The 17,727-nt window shown below is 38.5% G+C and overlaps 2 protein-coding genes across 2 annotated transcripts; both read right to left on the bottom strand.

Moving 5' to 3' along the window:
• Positions 1–786: 786 nt before the first annotated feature.
• Positions 787–6,466, bottom strand: prpf38b (pre-mRNA processing factor 38B). Its single transcript, XM_055033020.1, has 6 exons — positions 6,053–6,466; positions 4,665–4,733; positions 4,299–4,450; positions 4,051–4,111; positions 2,777–3,009; positions 787–2,120 (listed from the first exon to the last, which is right to left on the bottom strand). Exons 1-6 carry the CDS (start codon positions 6,260–6,262, stop codon positions 1,448–1,450), a joined length of 1,398 nt encoding a protein of 465 aa, XP_054888995.1. The 5' UTR covers positions 6,263–6,466; the 3' UTR covers positions 787–1,447.
• A 1,153-nt stretch (positions 6,467–7,619) lies between these two features.
• Positions 7,620–15,404, bottom strand: LOC129361984 (EEIG family member 2-like). The gene is made up of 11 exons (XM_055033263.1): positions 15,133–15,404; positions 13,810–13,930; positions 13,616–13,645; positions 13,139–13,255; positions 12,434–12,480; positions 10,784–10,887; positions 10,575–10,670; positions 9,607–9,817; positions 9,043–9,179; positions 8,736–8,799; positions 7,620–8,496 (listed from the first exon to the last, which is right to left on the bottom strand). The coding sequence occupies exons 1-11, from the start codon at positions 15,276–15,278 to the stop codon at positions 8,454–8,456; spliced, it is 1,116 nt and encodes a 371-aa protein (XP_054889238.1). The 5' UTR covers positions 15,279–15,404; the 3' UTR covers positions 7,620–8,453.
• Between the last annotated feature and the right edge of the window lie 2,323 nt (positions 15,405–17,727).

The following is a 17,727-nucleotide window of genomic DNA, read 5'->3' as shown; positions in this document are numbered from 1 at the left end:
TTTGGGCACTGTACCCACTTTCTAATGTCACCCTGGGCAACCGCTCACGTAAAATTTTTTAAACTCCTTGGAATAATTTACTGAGCTTACTAAACTTAAAAACTGGGATGTACATGTGATCTACTTAAGTAATTTCTTTAACGAAATGCGCACTAATGACGCCCCTGGCTGGACTGAATTGATGTCACTATGGGGACATTTTGTGTCTTATCAAATGTTGAGTCTGAGAAGCAACTGAGAGTAAGAAACAATAAACCAAGACACAAAACCAGTCAGATTCTGTTGGGGAGGGAAGGCCGTCGAAATGTCTAGAGTTCCAATTAGTTATGCTTTTCTACATTCTTTCAGTGGCGATTCAAGACCAAAAGTACAATTTCCTGGTTGGTTCATTAAGGCTGTTTTACGATGTCACTACTTGCCATTTTTCTTGCTCTTGTTTCCTAGCTCCTCTTTCTGGATGTCAGGTTAGAAAAAAAAATAACACTACCTGAAACCTTTCCATTTAAATTTCATAAAATTCAGTAAAATTTGTTGATAAAGTTTAACCTTTTATCAAATATTCATTAAAATACACTGGTGTATTTTCTAACAGGTAAATTCCCGATTCTATTGTCATAATATTCAAGATTCAGTTTGTCCAGGTCAATAAAATCAGCATTGACTTTTTCGCTCTCATTTACCTTTATATTACTCCGTGAGATAAGACTTTAAGAAACATGAATATTCATTTATACATTATCTGCTACGCTGAAGGCAAAGTCCCTCATTCACCTTTATACACAAACACCATTTGTAAAAGGGTTTTATTAGAAAACAAAATGCAACAGAGTAATAACTCAAACACAACACAAGCAGGGATCAAGTGTGTGTGGTAAAAATTTACCTTTGCGGTCCGCCCTTCAGAGGATTAAAACATTCCTGGACTGTCTACAAACGGTCATGGAGAGAATTGTAAAGCTTCACCTCTGAATTCAAACCGTCAGTATTTATAGATGCGCATATATCATAATCCTATCAGAGATCCAAAACAACAACAAAAAAAAGCACGCTGCTTTTTTGAGGCCGAAAATAGAACCCATAACCTGGTAGGATTTACATATAGCATATGTTGACAGTACCGAGGTGAACAATCAAAACCAACTCTGTCCGACAACAGTGTGTAGACATTATCTAGACAGTATGTACAAACCCACTTCTCATTGGATCTAAACAAGAATCATAGAAAACTAAAATGCCGGGATTTTTTTCTTACTGTACAGATTTTAAATGAGGACTAACAATGTTCTAACAGGGAGTTAAAACATATGAAAACAGGTGGGAATCAACGTTACATTTGGCTGCACATGACCTCAAGACGTGAAGGCTTGACGCCAACGCTCCTTCACTTAGGGTCCATGTCTGGCCAGACAGCAGAGCAGAGAGAAAGGTGGAAGCAGTGCCGCCGTGTTTACTCCGTACTCTGACTTCTTCTCCGTTCAGCGTGTTTACTGTGCTCGTTACTGGACTCCCGCTGGTGGCGACTCTTCTCTTTGCTGCGGCTGCGTTTGTGAGAGCGCTCGCCGTCCCGCTCGCGCTCCCTCTCTCTGCTGTGGCTGCGGTCCCTCTTCCTGCTCTTCTCCTCCGCTCCGCCTTTATGCCTCCTTTCTCTGCTTCTGCTCCGACTCGACCGTTTGGCTTTTCTGTCCTCCCTGTGTCTGTCCCTGTCTTCTTTATGCCTCCGCTCGTCTTCTTTATTCTCCGCCCTGCTCTTCCTATCTCTGGACCTGTCCCTCTCCGTCCCTCTGTCCTTGTGATGGTCCCTGTCTTTCTTCCTACCCCTGTCTTCTGCCCCGTCCCTCTCTTTCTCCCTGCGTTCGCCTCTCCGCTCTCTGCTGCCACTGAGACTTCTTTTGCGTTCTCTGTTCCTGTCTGCGCTACGTGATCTCCGTCTTTCCCTGTCCCCTCTGTCTGCCCTGTCCCGCTCTCTGTCCCGCCCCCCGTCCCTCTCCTTCCTCTGCCGGTCCCGCTCGCGCTCCAGCTCCCGGTCAAAGCTCGGCCCGTGGCGGTCTCTCTCACGGTGGTGGCTCCTGCTTCTCGATCGCTTGGGAGACCTTTTGGGACTCGGCGTCCGTCTTGGCGTCCTGATGAGGAGGAGACAGTTCAGTCAAAATGTAACTCGCTGAATTAGATTAAAAAGTTAATGTATTGCAGTGATTCATTTCAAAAGGATTTGCTGCATAAAAGGATCTATGTCAAGTGTTTATTTCCACCTGATTAGATGATTACAGATAAAAAGCCAAAATTCAGTTTCGCAGAAAAATTTACCAAGATTACTACAAAAGGATTTTAATGAAGTCAGTCGCAGTCGGAATGTCGCAGCGTACTGAGAAAGTAACCAATAAAAAGTTTTATGTCCAGAGTAAATTCAGCCCTGCTATAAATATTTTCAGTTTCGTTTGAACATTTCCACACAATAATGTTCTATTTTTTTTAATACAGCCGTATAAGGAATAGATAAGGTTTACTTTTAAATAATGTTCTAAATTATTGAGTGAAAGACCTCACTTGCTGCTTTTTCTCCACCAGGCTTGAATCTTCGCTTCTTAATATTGTCATACTGTGTAGGACTTTGAGAAAACTTGCAAGCTGTAAACAATTGAACATCTAAAACTGCATCACTCAAATGATTTTAACTATTTGCTTTGAATAAAAAGCTAAAGAAGAGCATATAAAAACCACTGGTGTGACTTTTCAAAACAATAAAACTTAAGGACCGGGATAAAAACACAAAAACTACCTGGAGCGTCGTCGTTCTCCTTGCCTCCCTGACTCTGTGAACTCGGCCTCCTCCTCCGGCTCCTTCTGGGCCACCTTACGCGGCCTCGCCTTCATCTGCTGATCGATGGCCTTTTGAACGGGCACGGGGATTCTGGGAAACAGCGTGGAGAACCATTCCAGTTTGGTCAAGAAGGAACGCAGCATCTCCCCAATGGTCATGACACAGCCGCCACCTGCTTTTACGTCAAGCTCCTACAATCAAACAGTGGGACACACACACAGCAAAACAAACAGTTATTACACATAATTAAGGCAATAGAAGTATTTCCTTGTGAAATATTATTTCATAACAAACAGAATTTGTGATGACCAAGTACTGAACCTTCACCTCTGTTCATCTAGCTTAATCTTTGATATTTAACAGAGGGAACACAAACATTAACATATCACTTGTCAGAGTTCCTGTAGTCTGTATTAACAGTGTGAGCTGTAATCTGGATTTTCCAAGCAAAATAAAGGGATAATGTTTGGTCAGTGTGCTACAGGAAGAAAGAAAAAGAAGCATGTGCTTCTTTCTTCTTTGTTTCCCCAGAAGCTTTCTGAACTCTGGGAGAATTAAAACGCTCACAGTGTAAGCACAGATTGTAGCAGGTCGGGGAAATGTACTCAGGATGAGTAGATATGAGCTTTGTATGGTAGAGAACAGCTGCTTTGCACTCACGCAAACCAACAGTGCTGAGAAACAATATCCAATTCACCTGCTGCACAAGGGGCATCTAAAGGAAAAGACAGGGGAATTAACAAGTTGGGTAGGACTTTAGAAAAATCAAATATAATGCAACAGAACATGAAGAGAGGCTTGGCTGCCTTAAACCAGATTCTATGTTTTCTCACCAAAAATTAGCATAAAAACATATAAAATACTTCTCCTGTCTTTCTAATAACAAATTAGGTACCATTTAATTTTTTTTGTATTATTTTGTGATAAAATACATATATGAATGAGTAAAACAGAGGGCATTTCTTAACCTGATAATAAATGAAAACGTTTATTCCATAGTATTGTCGTACTTACCCTGAGAAATAAACAGCAGCAGAGAAGCGAGCATTAACCTAGCTACTCAGGCTCAGTCGACATAAGTTGGGGAAAAATTAAGCCAAATGAAAGCAAAGGTGAAAAATCAGCTATGAGCATCACAATGGGTGGAATGTGGGGGCTGCTAGCTTTACATATGGAGCATCTCACTAAGAATTTTACAAGAGAAAGTTAAATTATTACCCGGGGTGACATACCTCCTCATCATCCAGGAAATCATTATACCAGTCTAATAAATCTGTTGGAGGCTGAGTGTATCTGCAACACAAAAAAGGTCAGAATTCAACATTTTTTCAACTTGTTCCCTTTTTATATCATTTTACAGTGAGGTTCCTTTTAAATGATTTAGATTAATAGAAGCGAAAGCATTGGGTAATGGATCTGGTGAAAATATCTATAGCGACAAGCTTTTACTAACTTAAGATTATGGGAAGTAGACTTGTACCTTATGTACATGAATCCAAGTGCCCTGATGTACGGAGAATCTGTGTGAGTGATGAGACCCATCACCTGTTTGCGTGTCAGCTTGAGAGTAAACAGTTTGTACAGAAGACAGAAAGCAGTTGATACAATGCCACCAGTGCCAACTCCACGCACCTATCAAAAATTTAAAAAAAGCACAAGTTTAATAACGCAGTCTTTACAGATACCATCTTCAGTCCTGTCAGCATTCCGCAGCCTAAACTACGCTTATACATGAAAAGCAGTGGCAAATAAAATAAAAAGCCTAAAACATTGTTTTTCCTCCTCACACGAAATGCAGAAAGACACAAAATGTGGGGAATATAAAAAGCACGTACTTCCCACTTACCCCTCCGCACATTCCGGTCTGGCCTGCAGTCTTTCTGCTTCCCTTTTCCCAGGGCTCAATGTGAGTCACCTGAAAGCACAAAAGAGAACTCAATTAAAAAAGTAAAAAGGAAACCACCTATTTACATTTATTCCCCCACATCTAGCGAGGAGATCACAGATAATCACAGAAATAATGTTTCTTTAACATTTTAATCTGTTTTCATTTCAATAAAACTAACAGCCATTAACGGCAAGTCGATTTAGAAAATACAGATGGAGATAAGATGCTTAAACACAGACTATTGATGAAATCAACAGTCTGTTAAGAGACTGGCCAGACCTGGCCATTTCTTTTTTTTTTTTTTTTGCCACCGGGCCATATCCGGTCCTTGAAGCGTACCAAGCTGACCAATACAAATGCCTAAATTAAAAATACATATAAATCATTCCTGTATCCAATTCGCCTTTTTTTCAAATGCTTTCTTATTTTGAAGTTGACTGCAGAGTAGTTGTTTCTGTTGGATCGCTACATTAGCACCCATATATCACCAATGTTCACATCAGTCAAAAGAAAATGCATAAAATTAAGTTCTTCACAATATATGAACTTCTAAAACATGAATATACAACATAGTGCAATAAAATAGCAAGGACTGTTCGGGATGTTACATTTGTCATTTCGGACCGTCACTAACGAACACTGCAATATTTTTCTTCTTTCAAAAATGCATTTCCGAGATAATTTCGAGTTTTGCTTTTCAATGTCATTTGACATTTTATTGTTCTGTAGTAATGGCTCTTCCTTACAGCAGCTCATAAGCATAGTCAGAGCTTCCCATCAAATACATAATAATGTGACTCATAAGTAATATTAGATTAATGTCTCGATTGCCACGTTTGTCTCAGGACGTTTCTGTTTAGCTTTATTATGTTTATTCATTTATTTTGTTCCTTCATAGTAAGTAGAAAAAAACGTTTGCATAGTTATGCACATGTACGAATGACTACAATACAAAACTTTTTTTTCTGGCACTCATTGATTTGTAAACAGAGTAAACACAAACACAAAACTCTAAATACAGTTTCATTTCAAAAGTTTACTGAAACGCATAATTAACTGGAGTTAGCTTGATTGTTAAGGTTAATATGGGCCCAGTGGTTCCATACCGTAGAATCCTTCCATGGCTGCTAAAATGTCGGTAAACTAACACCACCTACATTCACATAACTCCGTGGCTACGCTTTTAAAACGGTGCGCCATGTATCGCTCATTCTATAAAATATTTCCCCAAACAATAAACCTCACAATCTGAAGCCTGTTCGCAAGTCATTTGGTTCGCTATGAATGCTAAGCTGAGCGGACGTGGTTGCCTAACTAGCATGCGGCTTAGCATTAGCTGGCGTTACCTTGAAATAGATTTCGTCCACAACCTCGTGGTAGGTCTTTAGTTCATACAGCTGAACTTTGAAATACGGCGAGGAGAGCACGTTCGTAAGAATCATTGGATTTAGGTTCATAGTCTTTTCGTTTCCCCATAGGGGCAATACGTTGCCATGTTTTCCTGATGAAGGCTTGCTAACGGCCTGCGTTGGTAGTTGGTTTCCGACGTTAGCCATGTTAGCTGAATCCCACACGGTAAAGCTGTCGTTTACGGTTAGCGTATTTCCAACTACTGAGCCATTAAAAACGGACAGTGATTTCTCGCTTCTTTACAATTCCGACCTCTTAATCTTCGTGTAGATTTGCGGTTAAGATAGTGTCGGCGACTTTCCCGCCGCCGTTTTAGCTAAGTGCTACTACGAGGTGGAACCGGAACTGTAACGTCAGTGGTGCAGTCAACCGCTACCTGCAACGTAGTTGCGTCATCGTGGGATTTTAAAAATAAAAGCATGAACACAGATGTATGTCTGGATAATGTATTTGCCAACTATTTTAGTGTCCATTATGGATACAAGTCAGTGGGTGAGGAACAAAGAAGCATACACACACACTACCTTTTGTTAAAGAAACTTTTCAGTCAACAAATGCAAATTAAACAGTAAAGACGACACCAAAAACAGACGGATAAACAGGGTATGGACGGTCAGTTGAGAAATATTGCTCATAGGTTTGCATGGTTTTTTTTTCTGCTGTTAGATTTTAAAAAATAAAGTCTCTCTTCTGTTGCCTATGGTATGAAAATGTTGTTGCCACACATAGTGTTTAAGTAAACACATTTGAAGCAGCATTCTGATCAAAAACCTACAATATATGTAGCAAGTCAAGTCTGAACTTCCTAAGTTATTAGTATTCCTTTTTTGTGCAAAGCGGGTTTCAAAGTGTCCACCAGGTGGCACTGATTTCTTTCAAGTGGTTTGAAATAAGAGGTCATACGTTTAACGTTTCATGCAAAAATCTTTTGTTTTTCTTACCATTGTATGTGAAATGTTCATTTAGTGGCGCTTTTCTGCACTTTTATTGTAGGATCCATTTAACTTACAATTGTTTTTTTTTCTGGTATAAATATATTATTTTATAATTCTCAATTTAGGGAAAGTGCTTTCATTTTTAAAGAAAGCTGTTTGACTGATGTGGCGTTTTTATTTTATTTATGCCAAATCAAGCCAAAATTAATGCTCCTCCATTTGAGAACAGTCAGGAAATAAAACCCACATATATTTCTCATCCTTCTACACTTGGCCACATAAATAAGAAATAAAATATACCTACCCAAGAGAATTCTGTTTATGTGCCTATGATGTAATGAGGCTGTGAAAGCTTATTTTTGGGAGACACATTGCTTCTTGATTAAACAATGACTTCCAACAAATAAATAGAATAACTGACAATAAATTGTTCAGTAGGTGACAGACTATGTCTAATGCGAGTTCAATATAGTTTTACAGAAAAGTAATGACCAGTAGCTTTAAGATACTTGAGTGATGGCTTTCCATTTTAAAATCTTAAGACAATATGGAATAAAACAGACATGACTTTCATTTCTCTCTTTTTTTTTTTTAAACCTTTACATTCAGATCTGACACATTTAAAACATCACATTTCAATACTTTAACTATACAATTATGATTATACATAACTTTAAACACTAAACAGATATACGTCTGCAAAATAACAAAATGAACGAACGCACCTTTCGGTTATTTTTAACTGCTATCATCCTCCTTCACAACCAGGTGAGAGGTGTTCAGTTTTTCTAAGCTGAGCTACATAAAAATAGCTATGTTGCAACAAAGGTGAACAAGCATCTTACTGTCAGTTTCGATAATGAAAAAAACGATGTCACTTTGCAATTTCCACCAAAGACAAAAATCTAAACATTTAAACATTACACATTAAATAGCACATTACTCCAGCAGACCAGTTATAATTTTAAAGCTTTCTTATCTTTCGTTTATTAAAATACTTAATATAACACTTAATGCTGCATATGGGTCTCTCAGTGCAGAGGGAGTGCCATTTCATTTAAAATTAAACAAAAGTCACTCAATGGGCAGACATACATTTGAGTTCAATTCTCAAAGAGCTAAATGCTGACAGTCAGAACCAAACGTCCCGACATGGAAGATGAAAGAAAGTGATCAGTGCACAAAAAGTTTCACCAATGTCCTTCAGCTCCACATTTTGAACACCAGGGGGCTTTCATGGCCAACAGATGCTGGATAGGTCATGTGGGGAAATGTTGCATAACAGAAATAAAATCTCCTGAAGTCAGATAGGGGTAAGTTCATTGGCACCTCCTTTGCTCAGTCCTGATGATTTTTCCTGGAGAAGTAGTCCCTCTTGTTTAAGACTCATGCTGACTAAAGCCTACCGCTTGATGACCACCTGTTCGAAGGCTCCGGTTACGACCCTGGAAAAGAATGCCAGTGTGTTACATGGCGGGAAATTAGGGCTGATATTTGATCTAAGCCCTATTTTTTTATGTGGACTGTTATACGTTTATCATAGAGTTTCTACAGATTAGACATGGATGGGGTGAGAAGATTTGTGTTAAAAAAAAAGCAACATTTTCTCTTTAGAGCCTTTATCTGACATGGTTGCATTTCTGCATATTTACGGTAAATAGCTGTGTTACATAACCACACCCACCTCATGTGTTGGCTTCCCAAAGCTGTGCTCCCACCGGGTCCAACAAACAAGCTGAGCCCCTCCTCTGCAGCAACACACACATTACAAGTAAGAAAAAAACTGACCATCTTTCATCATAATCAGCTCAACTGACCAGTCTCAGAATCTGTCAATGATTAAAATAACTTTTTGTGGAATAAACAACTATGGAGTGCCACAAAACATTGCCAGGAGCACATTTAGACCCCGTATTTCAACACCTCAAAGTAATTTGATCACACCAGTAAGATGCTAAGCAATTTTCCACACCAGGATTAGAGGTACACACCCTCTGCACTGGAATCCAAGAAGCCGTGGCTGAAATCCTGGCCCTGCAGGATTTTCTCTATTATATCATCAGCGTCCACCCGCGTGGCATCGACTCGCTTTAGTTGATTCTCCACTGAGTTCTGTTTTACTGGAGATCTAAGAAGGAATAAAAAAAACCCATCTGCAGTTAATAAAGCAAATGTTTATCGTAAGGTAGAACATTTAGAAAATATGTACATGTGGAGCATACAGAATTCTAAAGGAGATTCCTATGCATGTAATATGTAAAAATCAGCTTATTATTTTGGTCTAGTGTAAATGTAGCTTTCCTAACATGTTAATCAATAATAGAAAAAAATGTAAGAGGATAATAATAACCAGTTTCAATAACAATTACATCAAAATTGTAATTTTGATGTCAAATCAAAATCCCAAATCGATTTTGGATTTGATGTAAATCCAAAATCGCCCATCAACTTTTAATTTCATGGAAACAGCTCTGAACCAAATGGTGACGTATGGACACAGAACATGACAAACTGTGTTAGATACTGTACTGATCCAAACAAGCAATGCATTTTACCTGTAAGTTCTATTTGGTGTGGAGAGTTTTTCAGATGCAAAATAACAGGCTGGAGAGCCTGTGGATGTGGGAGTGGCCCTGTTTTCTTTCTCTCCTCTCTCCCCCTGCTGATCTCTGGGATCGATGCTGCCGATGCCTGTGGAGGCAGAATCTTCTGATCCATTTCGCTTGTGGCTCAGGTCTGTGGAGCTTGAATAGTTTGAACTATAGCCTGTAAGAAAAAAAGCAGAACTTATATAGTGACCACCTTTAACCCTCTGATGCATAAGTGGGTCCTTTTGGACCCGGTGAAGTCATCTTTTTGCGATATCTTTGTCATGAAATGTTTTCACCAATTCATATTCCAGGTTTCCTCAACAAACTTGTTATTGATATCATGCAATTCAAATTTTCCTTTTACTTTTCACACATTTTAAGAAATTTCACGTTTCATATTACTACCCCATTCTTCCACAAGTTGGTCCAAAATGACTCACATTCATTTCCTATGGAATTTAGTGGAAATCTTTGTTTCTTATCAGCTGTGACTGTCAGGAAAACATTTTTTTTGTGAACCATACACAGTCCTAAGTCTCACCCCGGAATAATATTTTTGTATTTTGTAATACACTTTTACATATAATTATCTTAATTTTTACCTCACAAATGTGTGTGTATGTGTCGATCATCAGTGCTCTGACAGTGCTACTGCCACAAATCAACATATTAGTCTTCTTTGAAGTTAGCTATCCAAGCTAGCTAACATTGTTAGCTAGCTTCATTGTGCATGTGTATTATTTGTGTGTGCGTGTCTTCTCCAGGTCGGGGAGAATGTCCTGCCTCAAGTGGAGCGGGATATCGTCAGACAGATTGCCGCAGCGTCTGCAGTGAAACGAACGCTGTACCGGTGTGTAGTGGGGAAGACAAGTGTTGAGTCACATTGATAATGCTGCTGTTCATTAAAACAGGACGGATCTTTGTTATAATACCTGACATTTTTGAGAGCTGACTTGCATAGCTGGAAGTTCTGGAGTGGCTGAATGCAATCAGCTCCTCTGGGACTGATCTCGACTTTACTGGAGTTCCTAAAAGAAAAAAAAAAACATTTGTCTGGCGTTTATTTCAACAAAGAAAAAGAGAAATCATGAATTAATGCAACAAATCTTCTGTCTTGCAGAATGCATCAATATGTAAGTACCATCGCCTGAATGTGATGTGCGAACGTCTCCTCCTTTTCTATCCTCAAGCAGACCCTCTGCCTCTGCTGGTGGGATTCCCAGAGTCATGGCTGTAGAGGGCGGACTAAAACAGAGTCACATATAAGCAACACCAAATATCTCCCACAGAAAACTCAAGAATTTCTTAAACTTGCACAAAAGAATCAACGCAATACTCATGATACAAAGTTCAAAAGAGTCCATTTGACATAATAGCCTGCTTTCAACCTAAAATACAGTTCAAAAGAGGCTCCAGACACTAATAAGTGCTGTATGTGTCATTCCTATCGTCCCCACATCAGGTCAGAACATCTAAACATCACAAATGTCTTGAGGAGGAACCTAATGCATCACAATTTTAGCGTCATCTAAAGGTGGCATAGTGGCAGTCTCACATTTTGATCAATCACCCAAACTTCAATTTATGTGATGCTCTACCAGCAGCATTTAGTTTGCTTGACGTGACAGTTTCTCAATGAAAAGCCTCTGGGAAGAGCAGCCACACCTGCTGTCTCATACAACAGGATTGTTCTGAGGTCATTGCAAACACCACCCCATTCTTTCAAACGCAAATACATACAGATGGAGAGGTAACTTCCAACACTTAATGTTATTTCTACAAGCAAGCTTCCTGTAAACATAACAAACTAGACCTTTAGGAGCTTTATGATGTACACAGATTGCACTTGTAGAATACACATGAACAAAATATTGCTTTATGTAATCCAACGAAACACGTGTTCCGAAGATGGGGCTTTGTTTCCCACAAGTAGGACGGACAGCAACCAGATGTTTTCTTCAACATCCATTTTGATGACGCAACATCTGTTTTCTATTTAGAGAAACTCATTCTGTTCCACTCTGGGACTTCTGGTGAACTAAACAAAAACTAAATCAAATAAAACGTGTTTCACTCACTCTTTCTGAAAGTAGTTCTAGTTACACTACATCCTGTTGGTTTCCAACAAACTATTTGTGTGATCACAACCTTCTAATGCAACCTATATTTCAACTAAAATAGAATGAAAAAAAAAACAGAGGCAAAGGAAGGAACATGACATTGTCACGTTAGCCCTCTCTACACAGTGAGTAATATGGCATTAGGATGAATGACTAAGCTTTGGCTGTCCCCACAGCAACCACTACATTATTTAGACTGCAAACAAAACTTCGAAAGGGAAAAGAAAGGCTCATATTATTAGACTAAGACAGCTTTCTTTCTTTTTTGCATTTTTACGTATTACATCACTGCCTTTGAGAAAAACATTGCTACGAATCAATATTCTGAGAATTTGAACTCTGAGCTAGTCTGATCACGCAGAAAGTCTTCCCACCTGTCAGGGCAGGGCAGAATACTGTCTGGGTGAGTGCTATTAGCTCACAGATAAGATCGAGTGATTCTTTCCAACTGATTATAGTAAGAAATAAGTGTGTTTTAAGGTTAGGTGACAAACAGGATGTGATGAAAATACTTTCCGTTGTGGTCAGTGACAGACCTTTATAGCAGTGAAACCCACTTTCAGTGGAACCACGACTACAGAGGACCTAATGTACAAGTAAAGCCTTCAATACTGTGATACAGAGTTAATATCTGACTCAACGGCTCAGTAGTGTCTAAGAAGAGCTCTTACGTTTTGAAGCAGGGGTCTCCTGACATTAGCTGCGTGTGAATAACAACCTGTAACCGAGACAAACACAGTGAGATACAAGACAAGCTTTAGACTCTCCTGTGAATTATGCTTTCATAAGATTACAGCCCCATGATTTGGCAAGAACATGCATGTAATAAAGTTATTCCCATGGCTGATCGCATCACAGGCTTGGACATGTCTCAGTTCTCAGAAGCTTTACATGCATTGAATAGTTCCTAAGAAGAAATAGGTGGGAAAAAGTAACAAGATTTTCAAATAAGGCAAAAAGATGTTAACCTTTTAAGAGTTTTATTCAGCAAGGTTAATGACATACTATTCTGGTCACAGGTTTCTATGAATACGAGATGAAAATATTTGACCAAAAACAAAATTGAATGCAGAGTTTTTCAACTCTGTATATCCATCCTGGGTTCAATTCTCAATCTTAGGACCTTTGCCTATCTCTCTACTCACTTCCTGCCTGGGACACTGAAATCTACCAGTGTAAAATCTAAAAAAAGCAATTTACTATGGGACATTTACCAAAATATCAATATGTAGGTATACATTTGAACCTATATGTGCAATTTTGTCTCTGCTTTCTATTTATTCGTCAATAAATTCATTGATGAATAGATATAAAACTACCAAAACAGAACTGTGCAAGTTGGAGTTGCAGAGTTGTATGCTGATTTATGAGCATACCTTGAGAATGGAGTTGTCTTGTCTGGTGTTCTTGGTGTCATATCCCTCTAGCAGGCACCGTCGCACAGTGCTTCCAGACCCAGCAAACTCTGATAAGTTCAAGTCGGCAAATCCAAGCTGGAAGTGGTCAAACAGTGGAAATGTTGACATGTTAGCTTCTACTGCATGAATCTCGACATCAATAAGTAACTCTTTATTTGTGCAGAGATTATAGTTTTATGGACTGGAATGTTGAAAGACAGAACACACAAAGATGAGTCACTTCCGAGACTCATTAAAGTTACTGGTTAACACAGGTCAAATTTTGACTTAGTCACCAAAGCCAGAAAAGAAAAAAAATACTCAACCAGGTACAAAAATATTCTACTTATTTTTTTAAAGAAATTATTAAATATTTTTTAAATTCAACTGTATTATTCAGTATTTGAAAGTGCTCTGTCTACAACATGTTTAATGTCATTAAAGAACAAAAATTACCTTTGCGAAAGACTTTCCCCCTTTGACTTCCTGAAAAATTAAACACACGGTAACACTATAACTCTTATCACAGTTTAAACTTTTAAATAAATTAACAGCATTTCATTTGAAAAAATAAAATAAAATAAATTCCTGGACTCAGTTCTGTAAAACTAATTCTTTTTTTTTTTTTTTTTAAGGTTTTTATACTTTACCTTTCGTACCGACACTCGGCACATGCAGGGGTCCAGCACCCCCGTACCTGCGCTGGCACTCATCTTACAAATGAAAGAAAACCTTTTCTTCCAGTGCACACAGTTGGCTTGGACAGGCTCTCTGGAAGACAAGGACACATTTCATCATACATTTGCAGGGTCTATAGCTTTATATAAGTGTGAGTACTGCAATTCCTCCAGGTTTATTAAACCTGCAAGCAGTTAATATGTGTCACATAAACTGCAAAATCGCAGTGCATGTGTAGTCTTTCAGTCTACTCAGAAACACAGAAATAAATAAAAAATAAATGAAAGTAAAAGCCTGAGTTTGTTTTGGCTATCAATTTACAGCCTGAGTTTTATTGGTGTGAACCTCCTAACCTGTTTGGGGCTTTTAGAAAAACATTTATCGGTTCTGCTCTGGGATTTCATGTAGAATTTGGGGCAGCACAAAGATAGGCGAGTTAGGTTAATTATTGAGTCACGTTAATGTGTGTGGGAGTATCTGTCTTTTTGGGTATGAAATTAATATTCACCACACCTCATCACATATTAACCACGATAAACTTCAAAGACAGAGAAAGAAGGAGGGGAAGGTTTATGGTGCATGTTTTGTATTCAGTACAGAAAATTATGGATTACTGTTAGATTGGCTTGATCACATTCATGCCGCATGTTGACTTTTACTTCATGTTCCCTTGAGTTCAAGATCAGGACCAACATTTGTCTAGTTTGGAGATCTCTGAAATCTAAAGTGAATCAGCTGCTAAAATGCTGCTGCACTGGTGTTGCTTTTATTGGCAGATGAACTGATCAGGCTTTTCTCGCTCAATATAAGTTACCATATTTCTCTAACGCCTGAACTACCTGATCTAATTACCATATAGATGCATTTCCTGTCTTAAAACTTTGAAAATGATAGCTGCTTGTTGGCAACAACTTGTTACTCCGAGTCAAAGCATCAGATGAGCCCGGGCGTGTTGCTTAGCAACTGGTACAACCAGCTATGGCGAACATCGGCTAGTATAAATCTGTATTTTCAGGGAAAACAAACTAAACTCAAAACTTCATCAAGTGTCTCCAGTTAAACTAAAGTTTGCTGCCGTTTTAGTCGACGAGGCTCCAGCTGTTGGTGAGTATCAGAACGCTGAATGTGAGGTGAAGTTATTAGCCAAGCGTTAACAATGCGCAACTGGAAACAAAAAACAAATGAAAACAAGAAAACAATCCGTCAAACTAGATTTGAAGTTGCTGGGGGAAAAAAGTGTTTCACCGTAGTTTAGGTTAGTTGTGCTTCAGCTATAAATAGAAGAGAAGCCTTACCGAGACGACTCCTGCGCGAAGCCTCCGTCCAACAGTCTCACTTTACAAAATAAAACCCCGTTCACGAAAGGCACCGACGACAGCTCCTCCAGGTCAAAGTCTATCCTGAATTTAAACTTCTTTTTCTTCATGAGGATGAAAGACATGGCGACCGGGAGCAACGAGAGGAGCCTTTGAAGCGGAGAAGCTGACGGACCGAGTCTCTTTGCGGCTATGAGGGTGAGTTGAGGTACTGCTCTCTGCCGCAGATTCAAAGTTCAAACCATTCCCATTCCCACCCACCGCTCGTGACGCGGGGAAAGCCCGTGATTTGATTGGACATGCTGGGGGACGAAGAAAAACACCGGAATCACCGACCTTCAGTTTAAAAGAAATCTATTTAATATCGGCCAACTGAAAGAGGAACTAAGAGAGGGGATGTTTCCAGGTTAATGCACTCTAGCGACGTTAGTCCTGTGACTTTAACTGGGACTTTGTGGGAGAAATGGGGATGTCCATCTTTTATGTCAAGTGACAAAAATATTTTTAAAATGTAACCGTGTGATTATTGGATTCAGAGGAATGCACCTCAAACTGGTTTAAATGGTTTTACTAATTATGATTGTGGCTAGATAAAATGCCCACAGGTAGATACAAAAGCATTGCAAATGATGCAATATAATATTGCCTCTTGCAGTTAAACTTGACTTTTTATTAGCTGTGAAATTATCAAAATCATATCACCCTATGTAGCAAATAAATGTACTGCATGAATCTTACATTTTTAAGGTAAAGTTGTGAAATAAAGGAACTTTTTCTGGGACATTCTAATTTATACTGGTTAGATACACATCTGACAAATATTCACAAATACAAAGGTGTCTCACTCTGCTTGAAAGCGTCACTAGCACACATATGATAATGGTCAACGTTTAAAGCCAGCCTGGGTTAAACATGCTCCTTTATTTTCCCAACAGATCAGAACTCTGCCTTGACAAATGCCATTATTGACACCAAACAAGGTGACCTTATGGTGGCTCTCAGAAACGAACATATTTCTGCTAAAATGCCAGGTTTTGGACTACATGAACAGAGACTGATAAATCATTTAAACAAATTTAATTTCATTTGACAAACAAGATATTTTCTCACTTGTTTAGAAGATAAAAGCAAACGCTAAAAAAATTCAATAATCTGGTTGTTGAAGCCCTTTTTGATTCAGTTTTAACACTGTGTCCTCTTTGTTCCCATGTGAGATGAGGTATATTTAATCTGAATCAAAGCTTAATTGACCTCTTAAGATTTTCTATTTGCTCATTTTCAAAATTGGCTAAAGACATTAGTTGTACAGGAGCTACAAAAGGTCAAAAGCCACTTGTTGTGCAAAGGTACAGTATAAACAAGGAGAAGAATACAGAGTATTAATTTTTTGTATATTTTATATGTGTAAAAGACACATAAGATATGAGATATTCTCCAGATCTCAGGAAGAGGGCATGAGAATTTCTGTCAACCAATCTGGGCCAACACCTCCCAAAACATAATGCTGTGATCTGAAGAAACCAGACTCATGAGTTTGACTCAAAACATCTGTTTGGCACAAAACAACACTACATGTCAAAAAAAAAAATAGAAAAAAAACATGTTCACTCTGAAAAATAGTAATGACTGTTTTGCTTTGTGCTTTCCTCTTTTAAGATGGAACTGAAATTTTTCTCAAAGTTCAGAAACTTGTAAATTGTTAAAAACACACACACACACACACACACACACACACGCACACACACACACACACACTCAAAAAATAAAATATCATCATGACAGCCCTTAAAACATCCATCGAAGCCAGCAAAAAATGACTTTCACAGAATAAACTGAACTTTGAGAAAAGCATCAACAAAGTCGGACTCTGACATATAATTTCTGGACAAGAGATATCTCACAATCAAATGGATTTAAGGAAAAGAAAAGGAGACCAATGTTGACAGCCGGAGATGTGGAATGGTGACAGATTGCTACCAAAGGACACTGAATCCTGACAATTGAAAGGTGATTTAGATTTGTTAGTTTAGATTTGTGCACAAGTGTTGATGTAGATTCTCAGTCATCACAGACAGTAATGTCCTACCTTAAGTAGAAGGGATGAGACATGAAGAAGCTGTATGCACACTTAATGCACCAGGTTATTTCAGCTTTTGTATCTTTAAGGGGAAAAAATCATGCAATAGACTTTTATTAAAATAATAACAACAATAAAAAAGAAATTAAAGAAAATTTGTATTTTATCATGTTTGGATTGTATTGTTGCAATCATTATGGTAGACATAGTTTATTATTTTTTCGACATTTTGAAACTTTATTTGATGTTTCTTCGTATTTCAATGCAAACGTTACTTATAATCATAGTTTTTCTGATTAAACCAATTCATTTCATTAGTAGTAGTATAGTCGTTTTATTTTCGCCCGTCTCTCTTCACTTCTTCGATGGTAAAATGTCGCCCTCTGCCGGCGGCCAGCAGGACTGCCCTCATGAAACTGCAAAGCTCAGTGTTTCTCTCTGTGCTGACACGTCCTTCCTGATAAGCAGATTACAGTTCCTCAGAAAGGCTTGGTAAC

Source organism: Poeciliopsis prolifica, unplaced genomic scaffold (assembly GCF_027474105.1).
Source record: "Poeciliopsis prolifica strain line A6 unplaced genomic scaffold, Auburn_PproV2 SCAFFOLD008, whole genome shotgun sequence".
Lineage (NCBI taxonomy): Eukaryota > Metazoa > Chordata > Actinopteri > Cyprinodontiformes > Poeciliidae > Poeciliopsis > Poeciliopsis prolifica.
The sequence above is the reverse complement of the archived record's forward strand: the minus strand, read 5'-3'. Positions and strand labels throughout refer to the sequence as shown.

Bases quoted from the DNA above. Each gene is read 5' to 3' on its own strand.
- LOC129361984 (XM_055033263.1), bottom strand. From the start codon at position 15,278: ATGTCTTTCATCCTCATGAAGAAAAAGAAGTTTAAATTCAGGATAGAC. The intron at 13,256-13,615 runs GTAATTTTTGTT...GACCACTTCCAG, and splicing joins GGGGAAAGTCTTTCGCAAAG to CTTGGATTTGCCGACTTGAA. The intron at 10,671-10,783 runs GTACTTACATAT...TTTTTCTTTTAG, and splicing joins CACATCACATTCAGGCGATG to GAACTCCAGTAAAGTCGAGA.
- prpf38b (XM_055033020.1), bottom strand. From the start codon at position 6,262: ATGGCTAACGTCGGAAACCAACTACCAACGCAGGCCGTTAGCAAGCCT. The intron at 4,734-6,052 runs GTAACGCCAGCT...TTGTGCTTTCAG, and splicing joins TGGACGAAATCTATTTCAAG to GTGACTCACATTGAGCCCTG. The intron at 4,451-4,664 runs GTAAGTGGGAAG...AATTTTTGATAG, and splicing joins AGACCGGAATGTGCGGAGGG to GTGCGTGGAGTTGGCACTGG.